This window comes from Girardinichthys multiradiatus, chromosome 7 (genome assembly GCF_021462225.1).
Source record: "Girardinichthys multiradiatus isolate DD_20200921_A chromosome 7, DD_fGirMul_XY1, whole genome shotgun sequence".
Lineage (NCBI taxonomy): Eukaryota > Metazoa > Chordata > Actinopteri > Cyprinodontiformes > Goodeidae > Girardinichthys > Girardinichthys multiradiatus.
This window is the reverse complement of record NC_061800.1, coordinates 5,257,072-5,284,964: the sequence shown is the minus strand read 5'-3', so window position 1 is coordinate 5,284,964 and position 27,893 is coordinate 5,257,072. Positions and strand designations below refer to the sequence as shown.

Genomic DNA, 27,893 nt, shown 5'->3' with positions numbered 1-27,893 from the left:
AACTGAACTTCACTAAAACTGAACTGTTGTCTTCCTAGCCAAACTGACCACATACCACAATATTTGCATCCAAACTAAATCCCTGTCTCCAGCTCCATCAAAGGCACTTGGCGTTCTTGATTGATGACCAGCTGTATTTTAATGATCATGTTGCCTCCATCACCTGATTGTGTCACTTCGTGTAGTTTAAGAATAAGAAAAATCACACCGTACCTAACCCAACACGTCACCTAACTCCTGGTGCAGTCTATGGTGATCTCCCATGTCTCCCACTACTGCAGCACACTCCTAACAGGTCTCCAGCCTGTGTTCTGAAAGCTCTGCAGATGGTCCAGAATGCATTGCGCATCTGGTCTTTAATCAGCTTAAAAGAACACACACTGAATACCCTTAGCTGCCCGAATCAAGTTAAAGTCAATGATAGTGGCCTACAAAGAGCTTAATAGAACAACTCCCACCTTTGAATTCATGAATGCTCTCACAAAGATTCTGTCAAGACTGGATCCCTCCGAGTGTCAAAGGATTTTTATCTAGCAGTGTCTACAATCCAGACTCTATTTATTTGTCGTTCCACAATGGTGGAATGACCTACCGATCACTACAAGAACAGGGTCCTGTTTATCTTCAGAAAACTCTTGAAGAACCAGGTCTTCAGAGAGCATCACCTACCCTAGCACCTTCCCTGTACTTTCCTTTTCCTTCAACTGCAACATCTTTTTCTACATTTCCCTCCATGCCTGAACTTTGTTTCTACACTGTCATCTCTGACAGAACCTGACTAGTGATCGTCCTTGTAAGTAGCTAATTGTTAGCTTTGATAATAACTTCATTGTTTAAGGTTTAAAAATAGCCTACACTCAAATCAAGTTGTGATGCAGTGGAATGGCCTTAAAACCAGCTCCAGGGCCCTCTGATATGGCTTACATAAAACAATTCTCAAAAGAACAGTGATGTAAAAGATTCATTATCTCTCATTGCAAACATTTGATGGATGGCTTTGCAGCCAAGGGTGGAATAACCAGTTATTAGGTTTAGGGTGCAATTACACTGGGCCAGGTTGGTTTTGGTAGCTTTTTTTTTTCCCTAATGAATTTAATTTGATTTATTTAATTTGGTTATCTTTGTCTGATAATTACATTTATTTGTTTGTTTGTGTCAAGAAGTGTGTCAAAAAAGCAAAAAGAGAAGGAATTTGTAACAGGGAAATACTTTTGCATAGCATTGCACTAAAACTGCTTTCTGTTTTCTTTTATTTTACAGTATCAGCATGATTTCTTTATTCAGGTTTGATTTATATATAATTTATTAATTATATAAAGTTTGGATTTCTTTGTGAGTTTTTTTTCTGAAGGCATCCACACAAGATAATAACAAGACATATTTGAATGCACAAATTTTAATTTACTTCAACATTTATGGACAAAGATTTCATTACTTGAGTCTAACCCTGATTCCTGTTATACAGAAAAGCACAATATCATTAAACAGAGTACTGATTGAAAAGGCAGCTCATTGTTTGTGTAGCAGCCTAACAGGACCGTCCAACCAGACGTTATCCATGCTTAGATAGTATTTCAAACATACTGCATGCTTACACAACTGCACTAGACATCAAATAAGAAGAGCAAGTTTTTTAAATAGCCACAATGACATTTTCACCGAGTCCTCCGTTTCTCCAAACTGGCTCATACATTTAAAAACACTCAGAAAAAAAAATAAAAAAGCAAGTATAACAACAACAATTTATCCCATTTTGGGTATTTACACATAAAAGCTAACAACAGAGTTAAACCCGCCGCTTTTCTTTGAGAGCTCAAAAAAGTAGATTGTCATCAGCAGACAGTCTGTAGCAAAAAAGAAGCACACTGGATTCTTCCTTCCAAGAAGTCTTTTCTATTTTTGGGAAACAGAGCTAATAAAAATGGCATAAGACAACATGACAGAACAATTTTTTACCCAGTAACGCTCAGTAACTGCTTCTCTATATTTATGTCCACCCTAGCTGTCTTTTCCCTCGTCACTTTGACAAGGCACCACACTTTTACCGTCTGCTGTCCACACAGCCGCCCAGTTCTGAAAACCACTGTTTTAAACCTTGGAAATAAAACCTAGAAATAGCACGCTGTGACAGCAATTCTAACCATAATAACAACAATAATAAAAATTATGATAATAATAATCATGGGTAAAGATAGCAATAAATAGCTATGGTGAAGTTTAAGTGCGGGTAGGTGTGGTGAAACACAGGACTGTGGGCAGGGAGGGAGAAGGGACGGCTGCCGCACATAAAGTGACTGATTGTTTGGTTGCTGAATATCTAGGCGCTGTCTTTAAACCTTCTGGCCATTTATTTTTCTTCCACCACACATTTGTGCGTGGTGCCAGGAAGGAGTCAGGCCTGAGAGTCCCTCTTTCACTTCTTGTTCTTGATCCTCCTGGCAGGCTGTTCCTCGAGAGCAGAACATCACACTTAAAAACTGTCAGTCTTTGTGAACTGTAAGTGCTAAACAAGATTCCCAGTGAGTTTGAAGTGTAATTCGGCCTCTCCCCTCAGTGAATTAAAGCTTGATGATGCACAGAGTGTTGTCCTTGTGCATTCTCAGGCAGGCAAAACCAATGTCATTATCACCTGGATGTGGGTGAAAGCCTCAGGTTCTCATCACCCCTTGGGAGAAAGCCTAACACGCAGGTGACTATGTTCCTTGTGAGGTGTGCTCAGAGTTCAGCGATTAGGAGGAGGAACATTTTCATTAGACTTTTAGAAATCTGAGGCGGAATATTAAAACATTTCTGTGGTAATTTTGTCACAGTTATACAACCACTCCTATAAACCTGCAGTCTTTTTCTGAGGTAAATTCACAAATTCCACAAATCTGAGATTGTTACAATAAACTGTCAGTCTGGTTGTTTCAGTCAGCAACATACAGGATGTCAGCTCAGTGTGCCTGTACAGACATTCATGCCTCACACAGTTGCTTCGTTGCTGTCCTGGCAAGTTCCCAATCTTCTTTTTCAGTTTCTTCTTCATCTCATGATGTCTGTCAGTTTCTACCTTTGGTAGTCAGTCTGCTCTTGGGGACTGGATGAGGAGCTCCTAGGAACCAGAGAACCCCCAAGACGATTGGGCCCCTTATCCTTGCCCTCCTCCTGAGCAACATTTGTACCTGAGGATGACTGACTAGAAGTGGAGCTGGAGGAGGTCAGAGGCTGGTTCAGCCCCCCCGAGCTCCCACTGCTCCCTTCTGCTGTCTGGTAGATTTCCTCAACTCCATCCTCACTAGACTCTGGATCCTCTGAACCCGAGAGCAGCTCCTCCTCTCTGTATTCGCTGACATCAACCCCTCCACTGGCAGCCGCCCCTTCACCCAGGTCTTTAAAATGGCCATGGTGCTTGACGTGATAGCGCTGGTTCTGGAAGAACTTGATGATTGTGTGTTTGGGGAGGTCAAGCTGCGCAGACAAGGTGTGGATTGCCTCCTGATCGGGGTACAGGCCCACATCCTGGATGAAGCTCTGCAGGATGCCAAGTGCTTCTAAGGAAATCTAGAAGGAAACATCAGATTCAGACAGGAAAAACAAATGAATGTATTGGGGAGACTAAGATTTGTGCCCATTTTGCTTAACACCTCAATCTCAGCCAAATTGGATATCTGTCTTCCCATCAACTCTGACCATCTTTTCTCCTTCATGAAGAAAAGCCACATGTAGACCAACAAGTTCCATTTTGATCTTTTCTGACCAGAGCACCTCTTACCTCTTGGCTGCTTCTCTGAATAATGCTCTCATTCCCTGTCAGTATAGATGTCACAATTGTAAAACTAATAAAATATGTTGAAGTTTGTTCTTTGAATGTGCCAAAATGTAAAAAAAAATAAAGTTTAAGGAATTCCAACACCCTTTGAAGGCACTGTAAGCCATGGGCCAAGGTGTAGAATGACTTTTTTCATAGCGTGACCCCTACCACAAGATGTCAGCTGAACCAAGGGCAAAGGCTGAAAGGGTATTTTAGTGGTTGTACCTTAGTGCGTGATCGTGGCTTCTTGTTACTGCCAGCGCCGCTGGCTGCAGCAGGAGGACATCCGCCTGCTGCTCCGACTCCCACATTGTGCGACATTTTCTCATTTGCTTGAGTAGGTAAAGGCTCTTCACGCATTGGAGACAGATGGTGCTCCTTTACTGGGAGCGGTGGTGGCCTGTGAAGTGACTGCCGAGAAAGAAAGTAGAGCTGATTAATGGGGCACAGTGACCCCTGATCAAAATCCCAATCAGAAATCCATTTATTTTAAAAATTACTTGAATAAAGCTGGATTTAAACACAAAATAAAATGACCTGACTTCAGGAAATTTTCTGCACACTGTGATGCAACTCATCATATAAAACATCTATTAACTGCCCCTCTTCTGGTACACAGTAGTCAGGGCTACAGGGTGAGAACAAATGTTTCACAGCTCCAAAGTGTCACGCACCATTAACCAGCTCTAAGGCTGCATTTAAATAGCTTTCTGTCCAGTAAACCTTTGGCCTAATGTGTGTAAGATTAGCTGTAGTGAAACACCAACCAGCTGTCTGCCAGGAAGCGTCTTACAGCCTGATCACTATTTAACTAGCTCGTTCAGAACCATCTGATGGAGGACGAGGGGAGAAGGGGTGTTTGAGGACAATGAAATGACAACAAGGGCCCCAACTGTTTAAGCTACAAATATAGTTAACATAGATAGAATGAAATATTTTAAGTTCATGTCCCTTTACACAAAATGGATGAGTCAAATGCAAGTCAAAATAAATTAAGACATGCATTTTTGGAAACTATGGTATCAGAACAAAAACCCATACACGTTAAAAACCTGAAACTTCTATGCAGAATCTGTGCAAATTTAACCTCTGAGCGAAATCTGCTTGAATTGACAGAGATGCTGTCTGCTTTTCATCCTGAAAAAGCAGTTGAAAAATGAAACTTTACAGTTAAAAGGAGTGTAATGAAATTTTATGATACAAACAGCACTGCTTTTCTCATCACAATGAAGTCTGACCCCTGAATTAGTCGAACTCCTCCTGAGTGTTGGCTGGTGATTTGGCATTACATTTCATCAATGTGATTAGTTTAGTCTTGTTCAGCCTTAGAAAATGATATCAGAACAAGGTTTCTAACTTCTCCTGTTTGTCACACTTCTTACAAAGATATGTCCAGGTTTTTATCAACACAAGCAGCTTTAAAGTCACATGTGGGGAGATCTGGGTAGGTGTGCTGTCGGGTGATCCTCCGGCTGTCAGGAGCAGCTGGGGGCTGTTTGACAGCTATGAGGAGGCCAGAATGAAGTGTTGGGAGGAATCGTTGGGATTTTGGTTGTTTGTCAGAAGGTAGTGGTTGTTGTGAGAGCCTTGTGGTCACGTCCCACCCGCTCTCTTAAAGAAAAGGGAGGGGCATCCCCACTGGAATGCCCAGCTATAAATCTGTGGCACATTAAAATTAAAGGACCCACATAAAGATAATAGTTTTTCGCGTTTCTCCCTCTCTTTTCAATAATAACAGGGTATGACTTAAATAATAATGTGACAGGGCAGACCATGAAATTGCTCTTATTTTATGCACAGGGGCTTTATATTTATTCCGGGGGAAGGGGTTGACCAGTTTACAGGAATTTACTTTTTTTCCTCTTTTTTTATCCTTCCATAATGCAGATTTGTGTTTCACTCACGCAACTGAGAAAGACTTTAAGAATGCAGGAGAGTCAAGAACAGAGAGATTTAAAGCAGCAAGTTATGAAAGATGTGTTTCCTCGCCCTAACGAGGACCACACAGCCACATACACCCCCCACAACCTAACCCAGACACTTATTAGCTAAATTGAGGGTAAATCATGGAAAGGATAGTGTAATCCACCACACCCCCCCAACTCTCATCCACAGACCTTCATCAGTTCTCTGCTTATTTGTGCTGACAGCAGGGACTCTTGGATCAATGACCACACACACACAAGCATGCATCTGTGGTGAGGTCTGGTCTCCCTCACGCACTAATGATGACGTTGGAGAGCAGAGTAGAGCAAGCAGAACTCCAAAGACATCCCGTCTATTGCTTCAATCCTTGTCTCACTGTGGTTCCTTCTCTTATGGCAGCAGAGATTCCTGCTACCTCGTTACCCGACGACATCTGACTTTTAAATCAGGACATGACTAGATGGAGAGATGCTGCAAAGCAAACCTAAACCAACTATATCACACAAGGTTTGAATGATACCAATAATCCACCACCACCTCCTGAAACTCTCTTACTGCTTCTAAAACTGTGCTTATCCTGCAGCTCTTTGTTCATCTCAATTCTCCGCCTTACAGTTCTTTTCTGAGAAGTTCCTGTAAAACTATTCATACAATGCAAATTATTGATAACCCTTAACCTTTCTCACATTTCCTCTTATGACAATCACAAACATTAGTGTATTTTATCAAGATTTTACTGTATGTAACAGACCAACACAAAGTAGTGCATAATTGTGAAGTGGAATGACAATGATTAATGCAATTTTTTTCACAAAACGTAGGCATTAATATTCAGAGCTACTAAGTCAGTACTATGTAGAAAAACTCTTGACTACAAATTGCAGTTGCAGGTCTGCTGGTGGTACACCTTTACCAACTTTACTCATAAAGATAGGGGATATACAATCCAGGTGAAAACTATTGAACCAATCAGCTCTCTCTGGTAGATTTATTTAGAAACTCAAAATAGAGTGAGAGCTTGATGTCACTGAGGTTGACTTACTCTGCTGGAACATCTAGCTAGCCATGTAGCCAAGCAGAGCAGTACAGGGTGGCTGGGGAACACTCCAACTCTGGTTGCTTTATAAAATGTTTTCTGATCCTTTTCCCCCTAAAAATTAAAAAAGCATGTTTCAGACTTTGAGAAAGTCATTTGTTTGTAGGAAAACTGAGTCATATGATGACTGTTTACCGACCTGTCACACACAAGGATAAACTCTATTTAAGTTTAGGAATAAAAACTATTGTGTTAAGGTTATGTAAAGATTGTGGCTCTGGTTTACAAACCTCTGCAGAGATGTCCAAAGAAAGATCACAGCTAAAAGAGGATCCACTGTAATTACTTCAGGAAAAAGTTGAAAAAAGCTTCACGGCCAAAGCTTCAAGGAATGTAGAATGCTGATATTGTTAAAAAAAAAAAAAAAAAAAACTGGCCCATACTGGACACCACCCATCTCTTTTTTCCTACTTGTTTTCTGTGGTTTGACCTGAACACTCATATTTCGCTCTTTTAACAAAGTCAAATTTGATAACTCTCGATTGGAATAGTTTTTGCTAACTTTGACCCACCAATGCTCTCTTACTGGAATGCAAGTTTATGTGCGCATTTATCAACTCGTACATTTGAAACCAGTTATTAACATGCACTATTTCAAAGACTGTTTCTCTTACTGTCTGACATGAAATCCAACTAAACATTCCTGAATTAAGTAATTTACAAGGACCAGAAATATTTCTATTTTGTAAATGCCAAAATAATGATAGAGAGGCTTTTTAGAGAATGTCTTTTAATTCAGGAGTTTATATACTTTTTATACTACATGTACTACATTTAGAACTCAAATCTAAACATTTCACACAAGCAGAAGCCTAACATTTGTATGACGTGGAGTACCCAGCTATAAGGAAAGCCAAAAGTGCCACAATTCAATAATATAAAAGTCCTGACTTTTTGCCCATATGCAACCTATGTCTGACTATTTCATGGTAGTCAGAACAGCCCAATTCTGTATTTTTTTCACCTCCATAAAAATCAGAATTGTGCCACTTCAATATGTGGTACTAAATCAGATATGTATTAAAGCATCCACAGTCTGAATGGTCATGATGCCTTTCGACTTTCATGTCGTTGTCCTGGCTCCAACTACGCCTCCACACTGACTTCTCTACAGACATAGCAAACATTGCTCCACCTAAAGGCCATTGTTAATGGTTGTTTTCTTACCTTTCTTTGTCTTGAGATGCTGACATTTTTTTATTACTTCTGTTAACAGTGTGCTGCCGTAAGACGTCTGCCTTCTCCTTCGACGCATGCGGGTCACTTCGGGTTCGTGAACCATTCAGACTGAAGTCTGATGGTAGTCGAAAATAAATTGTAATTTCAACCATCACATAAAAAACCTCAGATTTCCGCAAAAAATAGGAATTGAGCATCAAGACCTGCTGTGTGAGTGTAGCCTTAGATGACTTCTTACTTCTAAAACCTGATGTGGGTCATTTAATGAATTTCAAGAAACGTGAGTCAGTCATGTTTTTCTTCAATTTTACTTCCTGAGGTGTTTGTTCTCTGTTTCGTAGCTCTGCTTTTTAACTTTACTTTTCTCTCAGGAACAATCACCATACAATTAGAACAGATAACAGCCACTAACCTTGGGACTAACCAGACTCCAGGGCAGTTTCAAAGTCTTGCTTGTAAGATGCCCAAAAAAGACAACCGGTCCCTTTAGAGCGACCCAGTCTAACCATAAGAACTGGAACTTTGCAGTGAGGCCATTTTGTTTTGTGGGGTGATTTTAATATTCTCAAAACCTTCTTTTTTCCATTCCTCTAGTCTCCGTGACCCCCCCCCCCACCCCCCACCCCCCTCCCACCCCACCCCCTCTTCCTGGCAGCACTCTGAGTGCTCTGCAGTAAAATGAGAAGGTTTTCTTTTAAACGTAAATCAAGTCAAATTACGACGCAGATCTATGAAAGAATTATACAACATGAAACATTTATCTCTTCCTTAATGAGCTCAGGTCCTCCAGGGTGGCTAACTCTTCCCCTGTTTCTGCCTGCCTGTATGTCTGAGTGTGTGTGTTTGTTGGGGGGAGTGCGTGACCACCAGAGACACCATTAACACGGAGATAAATATGTAATGAGGAAAGAAATCCCTTTTCTCTCAGTTTCTTGCTTGACTTCACCTTTCTTTTAATTTTTGCTTTATTTTCCCCAGATCCTCTGTCTGTCTGTCTGTCTGTCTGTCTGTCTGTCTGTCTGTCTGTCTGTCTGTCTGTCTGTCTGCCTTCTGAGCCTCTCAGTCTGTTTGTCAGAGTCTGTCTCTATGTCCCTATCCATGTCTGTCTCTGTATCTACAACTGTTTCGATCTTTGTCATTTGTCTGTCTCTATCAGTCACAAAGTCCGGATTACACTTCATTCTTCTTTATTTAGATCACACTGAGTTTTTCCAATTAGAAGACATACACGACATGCGTACGTTGTGTGTGAGTGTGTGTGTGGATCTGTAGACAGTATATGTACTTGCACTCCCATGCACATGCTTGCATTGCTGCATTGTCCTTTCATGTTCTCACTGTGTGTGGTATTCATTCCATTTATCTGCAATTAAAGAATTAACTTAATTGTGGTTCACCAAAAAGCCCAGACTCCACCCTGCAGCAGTGAACGGGAGGCCACCGGGGTACAGTGCTGAAGCAAATACACTGAGGCAAGCACAGACACTAGATATACAGCTTAACCTCAGCCGCTCGCCTCCAGCCCAGATCCTCAAAACATAAAGCAATAAGCTCCAACAATCAAAGATCCAAATAATAGCACTTACATTTTTAAACATGTGATTTAAAGTTCCTCAACATGCTAAATTGAAGTTGTAAATGTTTTAGGGGCAGGAAGCCTTGTAAAACAATTGCCCAGTACTAAACACATTTTCCAAATTAAAACCGTACAGTAATATAAGAATGTCAGACCCAAACTTTGTACTTAAGCACCACGACAGAAAATTAACAGATAAAGACGTAACCCAAAGCATTCCACACCAAAGCAATGCAATTTGCTTGATTGTTTTTAATTTACAAGGTGAAAGAATTTTTAGGTTCTTAATTGAGCAATGGAGAACCAGTGGATGAGATATGGAAAGTTAAAAGGGTCATAATCTGTCCTTTACAACACCTGATGGTGATTATAAATGCTGTTAAATATGCCACCTGGTGTTTATTAAGCTCTAGCTAAAGTTTAAACCCTGTAATAGTAAGTCAATAGGTAATGTTTAACATTGTTTTTTATTTTTCCTTTTCACATTGGGAAAGGTTCTTTTTGTTATGTCATGTCATATTAGTTATTTTGAGCTTCATGGATGTTGTGTGACTCTTGACAAATACCAATCAAATAGTAAAGTTTTCCTATGACTGTCAATTAACATAATATTAGAAGCCTTTTTTATCAGAACATCTTATCTACACATAGGAAAGAGACTTAATTCACAGCCTCCACCCAGCTAAAGTCCATCACAATTGTGATGCCCACAATAAAATGTAATGAGCTGACTTGTAAAACAGATATTTTAATAGCTTTGTTTATCATCTGTCATGTAAAAGCATCAGAGAACTACAGAGAGAAACCGAGTATGCATTGTGGTCATAGTTCAGGTAACAGTAACACTGAAACGATTGTGCTTTAATAACAGTGTATATATATGTATATACACCTAAGGGGTTTTATTTATATAAATATCTTTAGAATAAACTTGTTTGTGTCTGATACTGTCAAAGCACACCTCCACACAGAGGTGAGACACAAAGGAGTTGCTGTCCTTTTTTTTTTATACTCCAGTACTCCTGAATTCTTGTCCACAGGAGGCTGTCACGCTCACAGAACTGGAGTAAAAAAAATTAATGGAGCAAAAAACAAAAGAGAAATTATTTATAGGGGCAGACTATCAAATTAGCTGTGGGACACTCATAACTGCTGTGAGAGCTGCGGAGATAGTTCTGGAGAATTATGATGCTGCAAACGCACTGACACACGAAGCACCTGCAGATCTGACAGACACTGTCTGGCAGTCAGTCATTTCCCAAAGCCCGTATTGCACAGGACCGGCTCACACTGCTGAACAACCAGTTCTGTCCAGATGCACACTTCAGTAGTGTGTGGCTTCACCTCTGAGGGCAGTTGGGCTTTCATTTTTTATATGCATCTGCATCGCCACAGACTGTGTAACCACCCAGCAGCAGTGCAAGACTGTGTGACTATGTGAAACATGGGAATCATGTGGGACCTGCAGTGGAAGACTGGCTGGATCATAGCAATAAGAACATGCATATCTCATTTCTCAATAATACATGTTTAGAGCATCACCGCGGTGTCTCCTGAGGGGGACAACAGGGTTTCAAAATGGACAAAAATAATTTTCAGAAGAGCTGAGAACTTAGAACCAGAGTAGAAGGAGAAGATGGCAAAGACATGGTGAGTAGGACGTCTGATTAAGCCATGAGCCTGCCTCACCACTGCTTGTGAGCTTGTGAGGTAGAGACAGAAGAAAATGTAATGTTGGAGCATTTGCTTGTTTTTGATTTCTAACATGTGGTATATACTACATTGGAGATCTGATGGATTTCCAGAGGAGGGCTTGTGGTTAAACACATTTATAACTGGGCTCAGGCCAGTCAGCAACTACCTTTAATCTTCATTGAGGGCCATAAGATGACAAAGGAAGTGACTCATTTTTCTGGTGTACTGGGTCTGTAGTGGTTTTGGAAAATGTACTTGAAAATAAGAGAAAAAATCTGATTAAGTCCAAACTGTTTTTTTTCAGAATGAAACTACATGCACAGGCCCGTTTTTTATCATCATCACAACATGATAACTGATCTCAATCACTGCGGCTGAATACAGCTCTCTTGCATAACTGTTTCTATAGACGTATAAAGTACCTGGATGGAAAGAACAGTACGGTTTTCAGCATGATCAGACATTTGTTTTGGTCTTTAAGCTCTAAAATGTTGGTGTTTTGTGTGGCTGGAAAGGTGTTTAATGCAGTAGCTTGGATGTCACTGTAACCTGGAAAACCATCTTTATCAGCTGCATCTGGAAATAATGTTCTTCTGTATGACCTTATAGAATTCTGCTCCTCTCCTCGTTGCTGCACGCTTGCCAATTGGCAGGTCTCTTGTGGTTTCAGCATTTTAATCAGGTTGTAGGCTATTCCAGCAATCTAATAACACTATTTCCAGGTGCTGTTGTAGATATGCAGATGTTCAAGGTCATTGTCCTGTTTATGACCCAGTTTGGACCAAGCTTCAACTATCACATCTGACTATAGAAAGAAATCGAAAGAAAAATAAGTTGAGTCAAGTTAATTGACTCAACGGGTCCAGGTCCTGTAGCTGTAAATCAAGCCCAGATCATCAGCCCTCCACCACCATGCTTGTCAGGCATGAGGCACTTATGCTGATATGCTACATTTGGCAGAGTGTTTGGGAAGACAGCTGTATTGAATGTTTTCCACTTGTGGTTAATATTTCTTATTGTAGAATGATGGCCTTTACATTGTTTGGAAATGGCCAGACTAATGTGCAATAGAAGTTGCTTCTCTACGTTTGTTACTAATTCCTAGTGACATTGTGTTAACAAACACCTGTATGCTCCAGACCAGCAAAATAACAAAACCTGCTTTTACAGAACTGCTCACGCTTACTGATAGTTATTCAAGAGGATTTACATAGCAGCACCTGGATGTTACTTTCCTTCTGATTGCTATGGAAACAGTAAACATGAACTTTGTTTTATACTCATTTTTACAAGTTCTAACATGAGCATAATATAATGTGACAATATTTTCAATTTATTTATATAGCGCATTTTCCTTCTAATAGAATAGTGGCATAACACATTGAACTTTAATTAGTTGCTTTACTAGAGATTATCATGTAAAATTATGTGAAGCACCAGCAAATCAGAACCTTACTTTGTTACTTACTAAGTTATTTAAACTTACTAATTTCTGCTGAACTTAAATAAGTTTCAGAAGTGTCATTGCTTTAACTGCAACTTTATTTAAAGCCAGGTTTAAATTCATACATGCAGATTAATGTTAAAATTGCTTGGCCAGACTATTTGCTCAAGATGAAGAGGGTCTTCAGTAGGAGAAAATGAGTAATCTTGACATTGTGTGTTAGTGAGAGGGTGACAGTAATGAGAAAGGCTGACACGTCATCATGTCCCTACCCACCCACCCTCCTCATAAACTAATGGGGCATTTCCTCTGATGCCACGCAACCCAGCAACACTGTTTATTCTACGCTCCAGAGGGCACGCAGGGACACACAAACATATGTGCACTCAACACAAGATCAAACAGCCCCATGCTTATTTCTGAGCGAATAAATATAAGCACTCAATAATGACAAATGAGCTGCGTGACAGTGGACATATCCAGAAAAACAGTTTCATATAAAATGCAACGGAGGTGTTATAGTGAGACATGGAAATTAAGCAAGGTGGCAGCAATATGTAAATAAAGTTTCACCTCTACAGTTTATGGAAAATGGGCATTTTTTCAATGCTTCAAAATCTAATTAGTGTTCACAAGGATCAAATAATCATCAGAGACACTTCTCTGATACCAGCTGTGAATAAAATCCACACAGTTTGGAATGGTTACCTGAGCGTCCTGCGGCAAGTGGAGGACAGTGTGCAGCCGTTCGCTGTGATGATGTCGGGACTCCTCCTCATATGCCATGTCCCTGTCAGCCTGAGACAGCGCCAGGAACTTTCGAATGGTACATAGGTTGTCCCACAGGGTACGATTCTCCGGGCTGGGGTTCTCCTTCCATCGAAGCAGTTCACACAGCCAGCCCTGTAGAGGAAATGAGCTTCTGTTCAGTTTATTGGAGTGTTCTGTTATGAATCTATAGCTCCAGAGCGCTCTGGTACAAAACATTTCATTTGCTAATGTACAGAAAAATCAGCTGGTGGCCAAAATCAACCAATTTTCAGCTTCATCAATCTGACCAGTGACAGGTCGGTCAGAAACTGAAAATACTGACCTTTTTTTTCAATTCATGAACACACCATACCTAAGCACTACCAGATTATGCTAACAACCACTACTTTCAGTTTTGGTGAGGTGTTTAAATGAAAGTCAGAGGAAACACAGAATTGCAAAAAGTTATTTAAAAGGAAACTGTATTTTTACGACAGTTCAGATGAGGCCGCAGTTCATTTAGGCTTGGAGAGGGAGAGAGAGAACAAGACTCTAACCTGTTAAGCCCTAAGGGGTTTTAGAGCATATATGTTCCAAAAAGGTTTATAGGGCAATGTGCCAGGCGGAAATGGCAGTTAGGCAAAGGGTGCCAAAACGTTTCGAAATGTGTTTTCCACCTCATAAAAGGAACTAAAAGGGAATCTGGTCAAATAAAATAGCTGATTTCCATTGTAGGAGTCCTTCTGCATATGACATAGCCTTTGGTTATGACATTTACCCTGTGTATCATCAAAATGTTCAGTTGCAAACATAATTGGAAGCTAAAAAGAGTAGCGCGCAAGCTACCAGCTGGCAGACTGTAATGTGCAAGCAAATTACATCACCAGAGAAGGTGCTAGAAAGACAAGTTATGCCTTGTTACAAAGGTGAGTGTCTCTGGTTTGTTATAATATGAGACATGTGGGGGTGCTGTAATGAGAAAGGTGCTATTTGTTCCGTTTTGTTTACAGAGTCAGCAATGTCTGAGGGAACTTAAAATGTCATTGCCTGTTTTTAAGTTGCTGTAAAACCAGATAAAGATAGATAAGGTATTTGTGCAAAATGCATTTGGGAATGGTTTTGTGAAAATTAAAGCCTCCTCGTGCGATATATTTAATTTAAAAAAAAAATTGGTGGAGTTTTACCTAGTTTCTAGACCGTTAAAAAGGGGCATGGCCTAGCAGGTTGAAGAAATAAAGCAGATAACAGGAAGTCTGAACAGAGTACGCCAAGGTTGCTCTGCTTTATCCTCCATCTGACTTCCACCACTCTGAGATACCTTTTTCTTTTTTCAACAATCTCACAGTGACATGAAAGCCTTCAACTGCAGGTAAGGGAACTATTAACAGTAACTTCACAGAACCTCACTTTGAAAAGTCCGAACTAACCCTTTAAATTGAGCGGAAAAGTCATGGATCTACAGGACGTTTAATGAGGATGATGAAGAGAAAGACGAAGATAGAAAGGATTCAATTATGTCTGCTAGACTGCTTCAGTTTGTGACACCAGCTGTTGTGTTCAGCCAGGCTCTTCGGGCAGCATGTGCTGCTAATAGCCTGATCATCTCTCTCCTCCTCACTCTCCGTCATTGTGGCCAGCTGCTGCAGATGGGTGCACCGAGCCGTGACCCTCTGCCACCCCCGCAGACCCTCTACCCAACCTGGGGGACGATGCTCAACACAAACATATGCATACACACACAAACACAAACACACAAAGACAACACATGTCCTGTAAGTACCCATACGTCTAGACACACTTCGATGAACCAGATGCTGCTGTTTAGACGTACTACAGAACCTTGAAAAAGATTTAGAATCATTTGAAGTTTTTCACCTTTCATCACATTAGAACCTCAAACTACCATGTATTTTATTAGGATTTTATGCAATAGAACAACAGAAAGTAGTGCATAAGTGGAAGGAAAATGATGCATGGTTTTCGACATTTTTTATAAGTAAAACTTCCCTAAAATGTGGCATACAATTTTCTCAGCCCCCTTTACTTTGTTAAACCTGAATAAGATCTAGAAAATTGCCTCCAGAAGTCAGCTAATTAGTAAATAGTGGGTGTAACAAACTATCAGCATAAATGCAGCTGTTTTGTTTCCGGCCTCAGAGGTTTGTTAGAGAACATCAGAGAACAAACAGGATCATGAAGATCAAGGAACACAGCAGACAGGTTGGGGAGGAGGATGTGGAAAACTTTAAAGCAGGGTTAGGTTCTAAAAAAGTATCCCAGCTTTGAACATCTTCCAGAGCTTTCTGCTCAATCCATCATCTAAACATGGCAGGAGGAAGGTACATCTCTCTTCAGCTCATCTCTGACTTGCTGGTAGATTTCAGAGGTACCACATCTTTTAGGTTTAGGTTTAGAGTTTTATCTCTAACAAATTTCAAAACATAATTTTTCTTCATCATAAAAATTAAGCACTATATTTTTTGGTCTGTCACATAAAATCCCAATAAAATATATTATAGTTTGTGACTGCAAGGTCACAAAGCATGGACAGGGCAGATGCCACATTTAGGGTATTACAATACAGCTTACATTGTATCATAGCTCTGGATCTTCTCTGTCCCACTTTAGGAGCTTCTCAAAGCAACTTTACACAACAGGATTTTGTTTTTGCATCTTATAATTTATATTTATAGAATTATGGGCCAGAAAGAACCATAGGCCCAATGAGTACCACAGTACATCTTTATAGCCTCCTATTTCAGCTCACCTGGCTCTTGTTGGCGGCCACCTTTGCAAACAAAGCCTGCGACACTTTGGCTCTCTTCATCTCCTGCTGAATCTCCTCATAGATGCCAGACGTGATGTTGACCAGTGACTCCAACTTCAGAGGGAGGTCAGGGCCTGGGCAGGATGGCTTTGGCTTGGGTGAGAAGAGTAATGCATGATCACAATAAGAAAGAGCTTTAAACAGTGATTTAAGGAGAAAAAAAAATGAAACCAGTTCAGACATTTCTCTGCAGAGCGGTAACATGTGAGGAGAAGGTTATCAGCTGATGATCGAGATGAGCTGCTCTCAGAACAGACATGCTGTGTTCTCTGCACATCTGCAGTGCACGTCTCCACATCACTCTTTGTTTACAGATCGAAGTCATTAAGAACCCCTCTTTTGTCTCTTTTGGCTGTTTCTGTTTGAGCGGACATGCGCTGGCTCTCCGAGAGCTTGTATACACAGTGTTTGAAGTCATCCACAATACATGCACGGACCAGCTCGCTTACATTCCATCAGCATAAACGATGCTAAGATAATTTTACATAGCCATAATAAGAACAGGGCACTTATTCAGCTGCAGCCATGAATGGGCATATGCCCTGACATCAGAGGGAGTGCCTTATCACTGCAGCTGCCAAACTCTGAGGTGCACATGGAAGGACGTTTCTGAGTACTGTTTAAATGTGTGTAATGTTTACAGTGAGCTCGTATGAAGGCTTTTAAAGCTGCTTTAAGTCAGAGTTTTTGGATCATGACCTGCAGCAGTCAGCTTAAAGATGGCGGATAACTCACAGAGTTGGAGATCTTAGCCTTGTTCTTCCAGATGGAGGCCCAGGTATCAGGGGCTATTGGGTCATCCAGGCTCCTCTCCCACACTTTCTATGCACAAACACACACACAAAGACACACAATTAAACGTTAGCATCCTTGTCATTTCCCATTTACTCTTTATAAAAAAAATCCCACAGTTCTCTTGTTTATTGAGTTTGGAGAAGACTTCTAACCTGTGAGAGGCGCTGGGCTCCAGGGTTGGTGGAGTTGGAGGAGGGCAGGCCAACCGATGGGTTCAAGGTGCGCTCTCTCTCCTCCTGGTAGATGCGGTCTCTTTCACTCTCTGGCAGGTTCAGGAAGTTCTGCATGGCCTTCAGGTTGACCAGCAGGGACTGCGATGCTGTGCGAGGGTCCTCCTCCTTCCTCAGGATCTCCGACAGCAAGCCCTGATCAATAAAAACCCCAAATAAATCATGACCAACACCCAGTGCGCAGCTCTGCAATTTTTAAAGGGGTAGTTCAGAATTTCTGTAGTGAGGGGCCAAGACCAACAGGACTTGTAGGGTTTTTAAAACAACTCCAACCTCAGAGATGTTACAGCGGTTTATTCGAACAGTATTTTATGAACCTTTAACTTGTGGGCATGTTTGCACAGACACTGATGAACTTCCGGTTTGAAATGTGCTTAGAATAGAATTAGAAAAGCATTTTCTGTCAAAACATTTAAATAATAACGGAGAAGTTTCAGTAAAGCAATCTTACCATGGACAGTTATTATATAACTATATACAGGGGTTGGACAATGAAACTGAAACACCTGGTTTTAGACCACAATAACTTATTAGTATGGTGTAGGGCCTCCTTTTGCGGCCAATACAGCGTCAATTCGTCTTGGCAATGACATATACAAGTCCTGCACAGTGGTCAGAGGGATTTTAAGCCATTCTTCTTGCAGGATAGTGGCCAGGTCACTACGTGATACTGGTGGAGGAAAACATTTCCTGACTCGCTCCTCCAAAACACCCCAAAGTGGCTCAATAATATTTAGATCTGGTGACTGTGCAGGCCATGGGAGATGTTCAACTTCACTTTCATGTTCATCAAACCAATCTTTCACCAGTCTTGCTGTGTGTATTGGTGCATTGTCATCCTGATACACGGCACCGCCTTCAGGATACAATGTTTGAACCATTGGATGCACATGGTCCTCAAGAATGGTTCGGTAGTCCTTGGCAGTGACGCGCCCATCTAGCACAAGTATTGGGCCAAGGGAATGCCATGATATGGCAGCCCAAACCATCACTGATCCACCCCCATGCTTCACTCTGGGCATGCAACAGTCTGCGTGGTACGCTTCTTTGGGGCTTCTCCACACCGTAATTCTCAGTAAAGGTGGACTCATCAGAGAACAATACATGTTTCACATTGTCCACAGCCCAAGATTTGCGCTCCTTGCACCATTGAAACCGACGTTTGGCATCGGCATGAGTGACCAAAGGCTTGGCTATAGCTGCCCGGCCGTGTATATTGACCCTGTGGAGCTCCCAACGGACAGTTCTGGTGGAAACAGGGAAGTTGAGGTGCCCATTTAATTTTGCCGTGATTTGGGCAGCCGTGGTTTTATGTTTTTTGGATACAATCCGGGTTAGCACCCGAACATCCCTTTCAGACAGCTTCCTCTTACGTCCACAGTTAATCCTGTTGGATGTGGTACATCCTTCTTGGTGGTATGCTGACATTACCCAGGATACCGTGGCTCTTGATACATCACAAAGACTTGCTGTCTTGGTCACAGATGCGCCAGCAAGACGTGCACCAACAATTTGTCCTCTTTTGAACTCTAGTATGTCACCCATAATGTTGTGTGCATTTCAATATTTTGAGCAAAACTGTGCTCTTACCCTGCTAATTAAACCTTCACACTCTGCTCTTACTGGTGCAATGTGCAATCAATGAAGACTGGCTACCAGGCTGGTCCAATTTAGCCATGAAACCTCCCACACTAAAATGACAGGTGTTTCAGTTTCATTGTCCAACCCCTGTAACTATATTTTGGATTTTTTGATCACTTCACTTTTATATCAGGCAGTTATTTTACCGTTAACTATTTACATGTTCCTCGTTCAGCACGTTTCACAAAGGAAGGTCTCCTATAATCGAGCTTCTCATTAGCTGCTCATATAAGCTGCTCATATAGCTGCCCCTTTACTCATTAGTAACTCATTGTGAATAAAAAAATATGTAATTTATTAATATTGTAGTTTCGAATTTAAGCAATGGTCTTAAAGGTTCAGTGTGTGAAACTTATTAGCATTTGATTTGTTACTGCACTCAACTGAAACACCCCTGGCTCCAAATGTGCAGGAAGAACTTTACTAGAAGCCAAACAATTTGGAAAAACCCATTTCAGAGCCAAAGTTAAAACTGCAATGTGACCCATGTTATTCCAAAAGAGTGTAAACACAATCCTTATGTATAGAACAATTTACAATAATACACATGTGGTCATGAATATTATATTGCATTTATGCAGAATGCAGCTGGCAATTACCTGTTGGAGCACAGAAATGTTTTGGAAAAAAGGCAGAGTATCCTAAAAATAATTCATTTCTTTATCTAGGAGTTAGTTAGTTAGTTAGTTAGTTAGTTAGTTAGTTAGTTAGTTAGTTAGTTAGTTAGTTAGTTGTGATAAACTGTGTATTAGAAAATAGCAAAACCAATTATTTGTACAGTCCGGTGAAGGAAAAAAAGGCTTCCATTGTTGTTTCTTTACGGGATCAACCAGAAAGACAATGTAGCCATCTGCCCAGGGGTCCCTTACTTAACGGGGACCTCTAATGATGTACAAAAAGAGTGCTGTGGGCTGATAAAACTTTACTAACTACAATTTCATTAAAGCTATTTTTTATAAACATACCATGCCATTGCTTTTGATTGGCTTCTTAGGTGTTGACTAGTGATCAATCAATCAATCAAAATCCACTGTTTTGATTGGCTGGTGCCCATCAAGTGTAGGCACAATGACTGAGAGAATTATATTCCCTGAGTCATATCAGTTTTTTAGAAATTGTTCAAGGTGAGACAATGTTTTGGCTGATCTAGCACAACACAAGGGGAAAGAAAAGAATCACAGTTGAATGAAAAAGGTGCGTTGGATAAACAGTTGCCCCAAAAAGGTGTGATGAAGTAGTTTTTTCTTTAATAATCAGAGGATAGAGAGCTAGCTTGTAACGACTGCAGACCAGCAGATTAATGCACTGAAGTAAGATCATTGCAGATGTTCTTCTGAGGCTTGCTAGGCGCACAATCCGCCCAATCCCCTCAGCTTTACAGCTGAGGAGATAAATACTCCCTTGGTTCTTCATTTTTTCACCCACTCCATAACTGACATGAGAACCAACGGTCGCCTTCAGGTGCTGCTAATAATGACTTTCATCATACCTGAAAACAGCTTTTTGATGTAAAACACTTTCAAACCCACACAGATTTTCTAAAGGGATGATACATTTTCCCTGAATGGAGATCAGGTGTCAACACATTGCTCTTATTTGAATATTAACAGCTAAAATGTAAACCTGTTGTTTACAGTATTTGACCAGATGATTTCACAAATAAATGCACCTCTATAAACAGAGATGCAAAGCTGCCTACATCACACCTGGCCTCTGCACCAGTAGGTCTGTGAGCCTCCTCCAATTACACTGGTCTAATGGGGCATGCTGTAAGTAGTTTAGCGTAGCATGAATGCATCAGGAGTTTGTACTGCTGCGAATGCGGGGGAGGCGACCCAATAACCCAGCAGGCCACCCATCCTCGCTTCTGCTAATCACAGGGAACATAAGACATAAGATCAAACAGCAAGAGGAGTTCTTCACTGACGCTGCTGTCTATTTCTTTCTTTCCAATATAGCAGTTATGATGCTTAGGATAAATAATGACTTCAATGACTAAGAATGAAACAGTTTCATGTTAGGATGACAGCCCTCTCTGTCCTGAGTCCACATTACTCCATGTTTCCCACAGAGCTCCTACCTGCGTGCGGTTGAAGGCCACGCGAGCGAACACGGCCTGGGAGACGCTGGCCCTCTTCAGCTCATCTCTGACTTGCTGATAGATTTCAGAGGACACCTCGGCAGCTGATGGGTTGGTCCCAGGATGCTCGCCTCCACCTTTGGATGAACCCCGAGGGATGGGCGGGTGGTTGAGGAACTGTTGGTTGAGGGTTTGAGGGTGCTGGTGTGCCAGCAGGCGGCTCACTGCCAGCTGCTGGTTGATGAGGTGGGCCATGGCAAGCTGTTGGCGAACCAGCTGTGGGGAGAGCTGCGGCGAGAGTATTCCACCTGGCCCCAGCAGGGGCTGCAAAGCGCCAGGGGGAGGCGGTGGGGGAGGGGGAGGCACCTGTCCTGTGCGGAGGGGAGGGCTGTGGTGCAGGGGGCCATGAGGTGAGGGCTGTTGTTGGGAAGGAGGAGGCTGCTGAAGCGGCTGCGAGGGGGCCTGTGGGTCACCAGATCCAGTTTTGAGAAGGGGGCCACCAGCACTCAGATGACTCAACTGAGCAAGGTGCGGAGGAGGTCTCTGTCCTAGGAGGCAGAAGTCGGAAATGTCCCTCTCAACTGGAGACAGGAGAATCAATGTTTAACAAACACCTTTACCTAAAACCAATATCAGCAACAGTGACTGAAAGTCTTACTTTTAATGTCTGCGGCGTCTCGACCAGCCCACATCTTCTCCAGGTAATCCCCTGCTTAATAAAACAACCACACTTATTTACCACAAATCCGTTTTTTTTCCAAAGAGGCTCACAGAGATTAAAATATCAAGCCTGGTAGAAAATAGCTACAACAACCTAGTTAAACGTTTCTGAACTCTGTTGTACAACATTATAATGTGCCAACACAACACAAAAATATGCCAACTAAAAACAACAAGGCCTTCTTATTTAGAGAATATTGTCTATTAAGTATCACTGTTCAGGCTGGCCCACACTGTTACATTAACTGGGTGGCAACAATTTGTCTTCTCAGTTGACAAAAACGCTGACAGAGACATTTGTAAGCATTGTGAAAGCACAGCAACTGGCTAACCGTTAGCTGCTAACATTGTGTATGTATTTGGTTCAGAGCTTCCTATAAGTGTAAACCAAAAGCTTTTTTAACATGAAGTTTAAAATCTAAAATACATAGATGGATTATTTGTGAAAACATCAATAGTTAACAGTAATTCTTAATACTTCCTAAAACAATGCTAAAACCTCATCTAATTCACCACCAACTGTTGTGGTTGTAATTATTGCAATATTAAATATCTCACAAATGTACCAATACCAAATGTTTTACCAGAGTTTGGTTAGTCACAAACTAAAAGATTTTGGCATAAGTTAACATTCACTCTTCTGTCATAACATGAAGACAACAGCTTTCACTGCTACCTCTCAGCTAAGGTTTGTATTGAACATACTGGGTACAAACAGAAGCAGGGATGAAGGCTCAACTCATACAACATGAGCTTCCAGTTTTATTGAATAATGCATAGGGCTTGTGTTTTTTATAGTGGTATTTGTTGTTTCAAACTATTTAATATAGATTTTCAAAAGATTAGGGATGCAAAGAGAAATCAACTGGAACTAGCAGATTAGCTTGGTCCACCACCTATTGGAATCTCAAAAATCTGTTATTTTTCAACCAGAAAATGCATCAGAATTGAGCACAATGTCTTATTAATAACAACCTTACTGAAGGAGGTAGACTCAATGTTTGTCATTTTCAGTATCAGAGATGAAGCACAGAAATTAATTGGATTGATTTCTAACTTTTCTTCCTGAAATCATTTCTCCCCATTTATTTTGGAGAATATTGCCAGTATTAAGCTAAATAATGTTTTCTAAGGAAAATAAGAATAAGAGCATGTATGTGCATGCTGTTGACAAGTTCTTGTTTAAAAACGTCGGTTATAGTCTGACCGACTTATAGTACAGGCCTTACCTTTGATTTTCTTGTACTTTTTATACCAACGTCCAAACTCTTGACATTTGGCAGTGGAGACATTGGCATAGTAAGAACTATTCACTATAGAGGAAATCATGCTCTGAGGGGGAAAAAAGAGAGGAAAAAGATAAATATTAACTAACAACATATGAAATGATTTGGCTCATGCAACAACCACATGGGATGTACACACACACAAACACACACACACGCACGCACGCAGGCACGCACGCACGCACACACACAGTAGAAATAGACAAACATTAATCATGACTGGAAGCCACCCATGGAAAGCCGAGCCAGCACAGTGCAAAGAGGGAATCTCCAGCCACATACACATATGCAAACAATTAGTGCAGCGATCGACACCCCCACTAGAGATGGTATTAAATACAACATGCAAACACACTGCACACATTTATGGGGGCAGGACCAAGTAAGGCACTTGCAGCTGGCTGAGGAGACAGCACTTGGCATTTATGGCAAAATTTCATAAAAGTGCTGCAGCAATCAGAATCATGTATGCTGGGTTGCTTCTAGATTTGACATATTGGTGTAAAAGCTCATAGAAAAAAAACGAATACTCTTAAACGGTGAAAGGATCAGATGGTGGTGCTCTTACCTGCGACAGCGGACACTCTTTGGCCAGAGTGCTCTGGTTCATCTCCTTCAGCAGCTCTTTGAGAGCATTCCTGACAGTTGTGTGGTTCCACTGCTCACAGGGCAGATCTTCCAGCTTCGCAAAGCTTCAGCAAATAAAAACCACACATCATTCACATCTTTCTGTAGATAAACTGAGCTCAGACAGAAACGCATCAGTCACACTAATCATTTGGGATGTGTTTGACATCATTACACAGGGTGTGTTAGGATAACCACTTCATCATGATTATTTAAATTATTTCTAGGAAAACAAATGTATCGCTGCCCTTTAAAAAAAAAACATATTTATGTTCTTAATCCCTTTATGCTATAAAATGATTAGCATGTGACACTACAAGTTTGCTTAACTTAGTATTTTGGATTTTGAAGATACTGTAGAAAATAAATCAGCTCCATGTGTTACAGTGAGATGAGATGAAGACGTGTTGACGGGTCAGAAACAGAAACTAGAGAATTTTTGGTTCGTTCTACTCTCCTTGTATTACTTCTCACTATAAAAGGTTGTTTTTGCAATAACAATAACAAAAACAAAACACAAAACCACAATATGGCAGGTGAAAGACAAGCAACAGGGCTGTCTGTTTCTAACAGGGAAGAATACAATAGCAGATGCTCCATGAGTTAGCTTATATTGTATTAGCACAGAGCTAATGTTCTCCAGAACCACACTGAAAGACAGAAGTGAAACAACTTTAGAGACTCCCACACCGAGCTTAAATAAAACATACCCACATTGGATATCTCCATTTTGAAACAGCCAGCAATATAGCTTCAGGTCCTTGCATAAAAAAAGAATAAACTGTGCATTTACCAAGATATTGGACTGGCACTCTGACATTTAAATTTCAATGAATTAATTCCACTAAAAAATTACATATTAAAACGAATAATGCGTTTAATCACATCTTTCTCACAACACTGAGACACACTCTGGTCCTGTAGGTGGCAGTAACGCACTTATAGTCTGCTAGCCATGAAGATAGGATTCAATGAAGCATTGAGTGGTGAACAGTGATGGACAGCTTTGTTGGTCTGAAAGTTTTTTTTCAGCTTCCTGAATAAGAGCAAAGTTGTGAGCAAATTGAGCAACAAAAGGTTTTCTGATCACAGCGACACTTAAAGCCCTCAGTATCCAATGCAAAACCTGTTGTGGCGAGCGTTGACACAAGGGCTAATGTTAGCTACGATTATTCATTCATGAAAAGAAAATGTTAAAAAACTTGGCGCATTGTGTCAAGTTTTACTTCTTCGAAAAAAATAATCGCAATTTACTGAGATTATTTGTTTACAAAGTGTCTAAATACTTCGATAATTTTGTTAATCACATCCCTTCACCAAGCCAGGTCTGATTTTTTCAGCAGTAGCGATTGTTATCTTGTGTAAGGCCAAGAAACAGATTCTGGTAGAATAAAGAGAATGATAACCTACATCATACTGTTTCTTATGTTTCCACGTATGTTGGCGTATCTAACAATCCATTTACATGGACATAAGCATAAAAAAATCTACTTCATTGTGTGAAGCCCTGTCATGTATATGAAGAATGTGTGTCTCCCACAGTCCACCCTGGTTTGTATGATGTGTGAAACATTTGACATGTCTTTTCATCAGTGCAGATAAGGTGTTTGCATGAGATTAGATCTTTTTATTATTGGATGAACACTGCTACATTTGAGTTGCAAAAGAAGGCATAAATTCTGGAGCAGTGGTGCATATGTGCATTCAATACATACGGCGTCAGTTGCGATGCTCATGCTGCAGAACCCCGAGATACTAAAACTACTCCACTTGAGGCAGGAACTCCCCTCCCAACCTGGCTCAGTTTTAGGACCCATTAATAGTATGAACTGTTTCTGTAGATTAAATTTCCCTTCTGAGGTTCCCTCTTTCTACAGTCTTTCAGTTTTTTTCTGTTTTGTTTTTAATTTCACCTTTAAATAAATGACTCAGACTCCAAAGCTCTGCCCTTGCTTTGAATGCACACACAAACAAGCCTAGCTGGAATGTACCACAACAATAGAAAATAAATTCCTCTCATGTGGAGTTTATCAGTTTTTATCTGTTCATCACGATGCTGCTTCATTTCTTCTCTGGAACCAGGAGGTCCCAGGGCACAGACTCCCCTCTGATGCAGGCAGTTAGTAGATAACTCTCCATCAGGGAGGTAGTGTTTCAAAACTGCTGCAGTCACATCAGCTGCCCTGTAGACTATGTACCTGACCTCCAGCTGTGTTCCTACATCTAGTCTTGGCTCTGCCAGGACAGGATGACGTGCTTTTTAAAACTAATAGCAGTTGGAAGGAGGTAAATCTCACCTTTGCAGTTGAATGTGTAGCGTGACCATGTGATAGACCTCCATCAGCATGTCCGCAACAGTTGCTTCAGGAGCATCGGTAAGAAAATGGATGGGCAAAGGGTTCCACCTTCCCACCTTGATGATTCCTGGACACAAACAGAAAAAATTGATGTAAGTTTTAAAATATAGTTCTTAACTATTTGACAAAACAACATCAATACCTTGTGATTTGAAAATCACAAGAAAGGCACATTAACTAACCATATGTTGGAATCTATCTGTGATTACATGAATATTGTTTTGTTTTATTTCTATTGTGAGACATTTGCTGGAATTAATTTTTGTAGTAATTATCTCAAACACACAAGTATTCCTCTTTTTTTCTGAGTTTGTTCATTTACATCTCAGCCAATGACTAGATTCTTCTGAAATGTCAGGAATAACTGAAAATTAAAAGCCTGAAGTAGAGGAAAACAAAACAATAAAGGATAATTAGAAACAAGAACTTTGACAGTGTAGCTGATTAAAACCTTCTGTCTGTTAAACGTTTCTCACTCAAATATTACCACCCAGATATGTTTACAGGTCTTTCATACTAAATTAGAAAGAAAGCTTGAAGCACACAAAGAATACCACACAAAAATGTATTGCAACAAAGTGGTCTATAAGTCCCACAGGCTCAAGTCAGTTAGTATTTGAAAATATTTGACCAACACCCCAGTGTTTCCCCAATATGAAGCAAGAGTTGCAAGTGCCTGAACATAACCACAAAAACTGTCAGTCATGCCTAATATGTTGAGTGGAAACTGCTGAAAAACAAATGAAAAACATTTCTAAACTGTTCATGAAAAACAGCTGCTCCCACTGTCAACTTGCAAAAAATCTCTAAAAGACAGGTAACATTTCAGAGAAATGACTGAGCCTTTTAAAGATTGATGGTATTGATTAGAACCTTTAACTTATAAAACATAATAAATATAGGATAATAATCACAGGCAGCAACTGACTGACTGTGATTTTAAGATATATTGTAACATACTGGGTGAGACATACACTATATTCCCAACAGCATTCACTCATCTACTCGAACTGAGTTAAATCTGGTCCAACGGTGAAGGTTTAGTAGACTTCAGAATCAGGTATGAATCTCTAATAAATATCTAGGTTAAACAAAAATGAGCACGTATAAATTAAACTGCTGAGCCATCAGCTGCAGTATAAGACAGTAAGCAGCTGTTTCAGCCTTCATCACATCGCAGAGACATATTAGCCAAGATAACTGTTAACTGAGTTAACAATAAGATGGGTAGAGCTAAAGGTCCAGACCCAAACCCAATTGAGAGTCTGTGCCAGGACTTGAAAATAGCTGTTCACAGACACTCTTCATCCAATCACGCTAAGCATTTCAGCAATATTGAAATTACTGTTTCTAGATGTTCAAAACTGTTAGAGACATACACCAAAAGACTCCAAATGCAGCGAACAGAGATTCTCCACAGTACTGAGTTGAATACAAACATGTACCACACTTTTTAGACTTTTATTAACAACTTAACAACTTCAAAATACAACTTCAAAATTCCACTTCAAAGTCCCTCACTATATTGTGATAAAACACATTGAACGCTGTATGTGTCCTCATTAGTGAAGCATGTTTCTCAGAGGATATTTGGCTGAATTTTAGATATTTCAACTGAAGCAAACAGAAGTTGGACAATCTGTGTGAAAAATGTCAGTGATGATAAGCTTATGATGGTATTCTTGTAAAATTCCAAGCACTTCAAAAGCTTAAAGCCCTCCAGCGCTGCAAAGCTGCTACAGGTCATGTGGCAAGCATCAAGAGCTGCTTCTAGAAAATCTTTTGCTTCTGAGAGCACCAGACCACACAGACTTAGATATGAAGTAACCTTAGCAATAAATTTTGCATTATAGTTGTCTATAAGGGGAAAT

At 40.6% G+C, this 27,893-nt stretch overlaps 1 protein-coding gene across 1 annotated transcript in view; it reads right to left on the bottom strand.

Moving 5' to 3' along the window:
- Window positions 1–1,380: 1,380 nt before the first annotated feature.
- satb2 (SATB homeobox 2) overlaps window positions 1,381–27,893 on the bottom strand; it is a 62,851-nt gene continuing 36,338 nt past the window's right edge. The window contains exons 4-14 of the mRNA XM_047371638.1: window positions 25,963–26,089; window positions 23,607–23,730; window positions 22,982–23,084; window positions 21,691–21,741; window positions 21,033–21,613; window positions 17,234–17,446; window positions 17,022–17,108; window positions 16,227–16,379; window positions 13,418–13,612; window positions 4,019–4,204; window positions 1,381–3,543 (exon numbers count right to left, since the gene is read on the bottom strand). Coding sequence (XP_047227594.1) covers window positions 3,049–3,543; window positions 4,019–4,204; window positions 13,418–13,612; window positions 16,227–16,379; window positions 17,022–17,108; window positions 17,234–17,446; window positions 21,033–21,613; window positions 21,691–21,741; window positions 22,982–23,084; window positions 23,607–23,730; window positions 25,963–26,089 — 2,315 coding nt within the window. The 3' untranslated portion in view covers window positions 1,381–3,048. The remainder of the gene's footprint in view (window positions 3,544–4,018; window positions 4,205–13,417; window positions 13,613–16,226; window positions 16,380–17,021; window positions 17,109–17,233; window positions 17,447–21,032; window positions 21,614–21,690; window positions 21,742–22,981; window positions 23,085–23,606; window positions 23,731–25,962; window positions 26,090–27,893) is intronic.